The 6347-nt window shown below is 39.1% G+C and overlaps 1 protein-coding gene across 5 annotated transcripts in view; it reads right to left on the bottom strand.

Annotated features, from left to right (window-relative positions):
* LOC107739883 (alpha-actinin-1) overlaps window positions 1-5862 on the bottom strand; it is a 31507-nt gene extending 25645 nt beyond the window's left edge. For all 5 annotated transcript variants that reach the window (XM_016552123.1, XM_016552121.1, XM_016552122.1 and 2 more), the window contains exon 1: window positions 5446-5862. In XM_016552123.1, the coding sequence (XP_016407609.1) occupies window positions 5446-5577 (132 nt within the window). In that variant the 5' untranslated portion in view covers window positions 5578-5862. The remainder of the gene's footprint in view (window positions 1-5445) is intronic.
* Between the last annotated feature and the right edge of the window lie 485 nt (window positions 5863-6347).

Below are 6347 nucleotides of genomic sequence, written 5' to 3' on the forward strand. Positions count from 1 at the left end.
TAAAGGCTGTAATTAAAGCAAAAGGTGGTTCAACAAAGTACTGACACAAGGGGGTGATCCTTTTTCCAACTCAGTGATTCTGACTTTTCATTAATTTTTTTCTGACATGTTGGTGTTATATTTTTCACTTAGATGTTATAAGTTGCACTGAGTAAATACAGCTGGATAAAACAAAAACTGTGTCCGTTTTCATTTCAGGCTGCAAAGCAAAAAATGTGATCATTTTAAAAGGGAGTGATTCTTTTCTATACCCACTGTATTACAATTACAATTACAATAATTTATATGCATATAGTTCAAAGACATTACTTCACAATTAATTCCAGATATATAAAAATGTTTTTCTCTTTTCTTCCTTTAATTCTTTGATTCCTTGAATCAAAATAAAAGAAAGAAAAACATTGACCATCCCAACTGGTGAAGAATTGAAAATGCTAATTTCAATAAAGTGGTAAAAAAAAAATCTGTCACACAATGACGCCTAAGGATATCACATGTTATATGCAGGCCTACACGGCATCTGTGCCCGCAGAACTCCACGCAATTGAAGCAGATTCCATTCACAAAGTTTTACACATACGGCTTGTGTGTTCGTTTATTAGATATTTTGGCTAAATGGATTATGCTTTCAGCTATGTTAAGAGTGTAGTACTCACATTTTACAATGTTTCGTGGAATGCTGCAGATTTTCCCTAAAAATCATCACAGAAACGTGGTAAAAAGTTATTGATGTAGCGATAGAATGTGTATGTCAGTATCTCCACAGAGAATTACAGATTCTTCTTAGATCTGAGATCTGCGACAGATTTCAGGGAACTCACCTCAGACCAGCTTAAAAACAGCCACTGTGTCCCCCTGGGATACTCAACTTACCCCTCTAATAGAGGTAGAGAGAAAGAGAACAAGTGAGAGAGACAGAGAAAACCAGAGGACTGATTGCGGCAAGTAGACCTAGTTTAATTCTTTAGACTGAAAAAGCTAGAGAAGGCTTTTCCCCTCCTATATTAACTCTTTACTACCCCAAAGACACACACCAAGAAAATACACAATGCAGACTGGTAGACAGATACAGAACCTAATGATATGTGACTGATTCAGATTCACAAGAGCTGAACCGTTTTCTGTTTTTGAAGATCTACATCCTTCTTATCAGAATCTGCAAACAGAACCATTTAAAACCTGCCCAAGGCAGACTGAACTACTGCCGTATGGAAACACCTAAAATAACTCACTACTGTCTGCACACTGCACAGCACTGCAGGACAAATTTTGTAATTTCAGTACAAAAAATCATATTTTTACATTTTCTAAAGGAAATTCACTACTATGATGTGTTAATGTGTAATACTTCAGTTCAAATGTTCAACTACCATTTGAACGTATGAAAATGATGATAAAATTAGTTTCAAAATAGTTTCAAATGAACCCTTATTAAAATACAGACTACATTTTGGTAAGGGTTGACAATTTTTTTTACCTATTTTTATAAACAAATTCTTATGTTCATATGGTAGTGGCAAATACCTGTGTTAAAACTTCTGTCGAACACTGTCTCAAATTTGAATACAACATCATATTTTCACATCTAAATGAGCTTTGCTGAAAACTCAACTTAAAGTTACAGGGTTTAATTTATTTCTGTGCCTCTAGCAGCACCAACGAAAATGCATCTGTTTGAATGAAACAGCATTGACTAAATGCTGTAAATTTTGGAACTGTATTTCGATGGATAACAGGTTAGGCTTTGAATCCTGTTTTTTTGCAATTCTGTCTGTTTGGTGCCTCTAGTTATGCAGAAAGTTTCTACAAATGATTGAGAACAGAAGCTCAACACGTATACTACCGATCAAAAGTTTGGGGTCAGTAAGATTTTTTAAATGTTTTTGAAAGAAGCCTTTTATGCTTATCAAGGCTGCATTTATTTGATCAAAAACACAGTAATAATAATAATAATATTGTGAAATATTATTACATTTTCAAATTAATATTTTTTAGAAACTAAAAGCATTTTTTAGGACTCTGAGAAATAGAAAGTTTGAAAGAACAAAAAAAATTCAACAATGTAAAAGTCTTTACTGTCACTTTTAATCTATTTAATGAGTCCTTGCTGAATAAAAGTATTAATTAAAAAACTGACTGGCCTCTAACTTTTGAAAGGTACTGTAAATGAAAACAGAACATGCACTGAAACCTAAATAGAACTCTGTCTTGTGGCACTACAAAATGAACTGTGGTAACTGAAGACCCCATGAGCCTTCTCTGGCTGAGAAAGCGTCAGGAAGGGACAAGTGTGCAAAACAATGAAAATCTGACCTCACAGATGGGGACAGGCAAAAAGGAGAGAGTTCATAAGGTCTTGCTGCTGTTTCTAGCTGAATCACCTCACACCTGTCCAGCCAGAGGGGCTTTTTTTCCTCAAATTGCAGACAAACACTCACAGACCAACACAGATGTTATTAGACAGGAAAATGTGTGTTTCCGATTCTATTGGTCCAGCCTGGACTTGCTGAAATACTTTCATGCATAAACATAAACTGCAGCCAATCAGATGGTTTCTTACACACATTCACTTTCTCAACTCAAATTCATTCCAGATTTGACTTAGTCCATATGTCTTTTATGAGATCGGGGTCAGGGCTGCACTCTGTACTTGCAGAGTGTGTGTGTGTGTGTGTGTGTGTGTTTGCAGAACAGACTTCACTTCTCTAATCTCTACTGACCTTTCTACAGCGTATAATACTTCAGCTTCATTCATCGCACCAAAAGATAAACTGCAGTGCTTTACAATTATAGGACAGGAAGAGCTAAATAAACTTATCACTGCATCTAAACCAACAACATGTCTGTTAGATCCTGTACCCACTAAATTACTGAAAGAGTTGTTACCTGTAGCAGAAGAAACACTTCTCAATATTATTAACTCGTCGTTATCTTTAGGTCACGTCCCAAAACCATTCAACCTGGCGGTTATTAAGCCTCTTATTAAAAAACCACAACTAGATCCTAGTGAACTGGCAAATTACAGACCCATATCAAATCTTCCTTTTATGTCTAAAATTTTAGAAAAAGTTGTCTGCTCAATTGTGCTCCTTCCTGCAAAAAAAAGATCTCTATGAAGAATTTCAGTCAGGTTTCAGGCCCCACCAGAAAATTAGTGTTTACTATTGTCATTTTGCATTATTGACACACTATTTTCCTAATTAATGCTGTTCAGTTGCTTTGACACAATCTGTATTGTTAAAAGCGCTATATAAATAAAGGTGACTTGACTTGACTTGACTTTCAGCCCTGTCAGAATGCAGAACAATAACCAATTTGTCTGACACACACACGCATCATTAAAGTCACAGAGGGTGTTTAATAGGCAGTATGGAGCAGACGTGTGTGTGTTTGTCGTTAATGAACAGTGTCTCGGAAATGATGCTCTCGGAAATGATGATCACAATGTAGTGCCTATATCCCGAGACAGGGGAAAAAAACACCTCAGGGCCTTTGCTAGTTGTGTGTCTTTCATTTCCATCTGACCCAACACACACACATGACATACATAATGGTTAATGTGTCATACAATTCAAAATATAATGATCCTGCACTGGGCTACAGATGCAAAACTTCTTTAGGTGTTTAATTGTCTCTCTTAACACTCAGTTAAGTAAGACTGAACATGTCCGGTCTTGTGGGAAACTCTTTGACACATGGTTTGTCATGGGTTTACGGTCGTAGGAGCTGAAATGCAGGATTCTGCCTGCATACCTGAGCATGAGTCTTTCCCGCCGGTAGCTGATGACATCATTCAGGAGTCTACAAGCTTTCGAGGAAGGAAAAAAAAAAGAAACGCGGGAAAGTTTTCCAGCAGCCGTGTACGGGGTCTGTTATTACCATTTTTGGGCAGACTCGCTCCCTGACAAGCCCAGCCCAAACCACAGCAGATTCCAGCACTCGTTCTCTTTTTTCCTCCCAGTTTTCCAAGGGGGAGGAAAAGAGTGTGGGAGCGACAAATGTTTCACTCATATTTCAAATAGTTTTTAGACTTCTGTGCAAAAAACACATCCGAGAGATTTTTATAAACAACCCCCTCTTCCAACTAATGGTCTACCGGAATGCGTTAACGGAGCTGGCATGGGCCTAGAATTGGCAACCGATAACCGGTTCTTAATCAGGACCGTTAAACATACCGAAACCGAGCGATTTTCACGTTACGTTTGGATCTGTTAGCGGTACATTCCACTGCTGATGATCACTGAACTAAATATTCTGACAATGTTTTGTAGCACCTACTGTTTACCGCAACACCGCTTACTGAGTCTAAGAATCAATCCAATTCCCGAAAAAATGACTCTTACGAACCGGTTCCTTAAGTGAATCTAAACCACAGAGAGAAGTACGGTTCTCAAACAAACAACTCCTATGAACAAACTATTTTGATGAATCAAAAAGACTTCTGAATCAGTATGAGAGGTGCCTAAATTAATCTGAATCACTTTCTGCATGAATTATTACTTTCGTCATGACGCATGCGAAATTAATCAAAACCTGCTTTATGCTGTACTTGTAGGACTTAATCCATGTAGTTACTAGTTATTCATATGACAGCGTGTTGTAAAAATACATATTTAACGTTCTGTCGTATTTAGAAAAGCGTAAACATAAGAAAATGTTATTGCAGTTGTATGTTATTTGTTATATCTGTTCTGTTGTAATCAGACGTTACCTCATTTGGAAACAGAGGACAGTGAATGCAATACTAACTGCATTTCTTATTTTCAGAAGATAGGCTAACGTTACTTCCTCAAAAGTATTAAAGAATCGTTAGGGAAATTGAATCAATAAGAGGAATCGGAAACAGAATGATTCTCTCTGAATGGGTCACACATTAAAGCGCCAGACAGGGGGTCTGCGTGCCGTGACAGTAAATAAAGTGAGCTCGTGCTCTCTGCGCGCGCAGCGGATCATATGAGCCGCATCCACACAGCAAAGGTTGCTGTCGCTGACATCTGTTGCGCGCGCGGTGAGGAGAATAGGTGGGCGCACGGTGTCCGGTGATCAGGGTCCCGGATCGTTTGACTGGGGGCGGGCCGTCACAACGCTCAAATGAATGGACAGACGGAGGGGTGAATAGGAACATGCGCAATCCCGCAACAGATGTTCCCCAAGTTTCTTATAATGAAGGCTGATGCTTTAGGAATATGTACAATTTATAAGCTTTTGATTTTCTGTACACACATGTTTAAAGGGAAACGAATATTATACACACAATATAAACAAATTCATGCATGCGTCGCAGTGCAAAGCCTATTTCACCAGCAGCCCATAACCGAATGACTCGGAGACCGAACAAGCCCCTTAAATATCCACATTTAGATATGTTCTTTATTTTTCTGCTGGTTTCTTGCAAGTTCCCTTTGCACCTAAAACCGGTGGTGTGGAGAGATTATAGCGCGTTACCTTTCGCTGTTGTTTCTCCCAGGCGGGGTCAAGCAGCATATCCCGGTCCCAGTCATCTTCCTGCTGCATATAGTCGTTCTCTCCTCCATCATAGTGATCATGATGTTGTTGTTGATGGTGGTGGTGATCCATTCTGAACTGCTGTTCCCGTCCTCTCCGGTCCTACGGTCTCTCTCTCTTTCTCTCTCTCTCTCTTTCTCTCTCCCACAGAGCGCTGCAGTAAACACTCCCGTGCGCACTTAAAACGATGGGCACCAAACTAACGTCGCTGCCTCGTTTCCCCTGCCCCGTTCACTCTCCTCAAAGTCTGTGTCTCCTTGTCTTTTTCGTTCTGTCCTTTTTTTCACGGCCGCTATCCAGAGTGGCGAGTAGGCAGAACCTCCAGCACGAGCATCGGCAGCAAAAACTTCACAGTAACAGAAAAAAAATAAAAAGAAAGACGACGCAGGTCGTCTGATTGGCTGGTGCGCAAACCCTTAAAGCCCGCCCACTCGAAATGGCTCTGTGGTGATTGGCTAATATTGCTGTCCGTTAATAGATTTGGTGTAGGTTGTCTGCATGCACGTAGGTATTAGAAAAGCTTTTAGGGATATTTGTGCCACTTGAATTAATTGCAGGATGAATTTATGTTTGTATTAATTTATTTAATGAAGTATAAATAATTGTATTCTAATTCTTGCTATTTTAAAATAATCCTTTAATGTTTTCTCACTGCCCTCCAGGTGACCACACCCTAAGTTGTTTTATCTCACCGTGTCTCAGGTAACATCGCTCATGTTCCTCTATTAGGGTGGAGGAAAGTGGTGGGGGATACCACATCCAAAGAAATCTCACTTTAGGATTATTACTAGTATTCCTGCTAGAAAATCAATTTTAAGATGGTTTCTGAGTTATGGAACACC

The sequence above is a fragment of the Sinocyclocheilus rhinocerous genome, unplaced genomic scaffold, assembly GCF_001515625.1.
Source record: "Sinocyclocheilus rhinocerous isolate Xijiao unplaced genomic scaffold, SAMN03320098_v1.1 scaffold1156, whole genome shotgun sequence".
NCBI classification, from domain to species: domain Eukaryota; kingdom Metazoa; phylum Chordata; class Actinopteri; order Cypriniformes; family Cyprinidae; genus Sinocyclocheilus; species Sinocyclocheilus rhinocerous.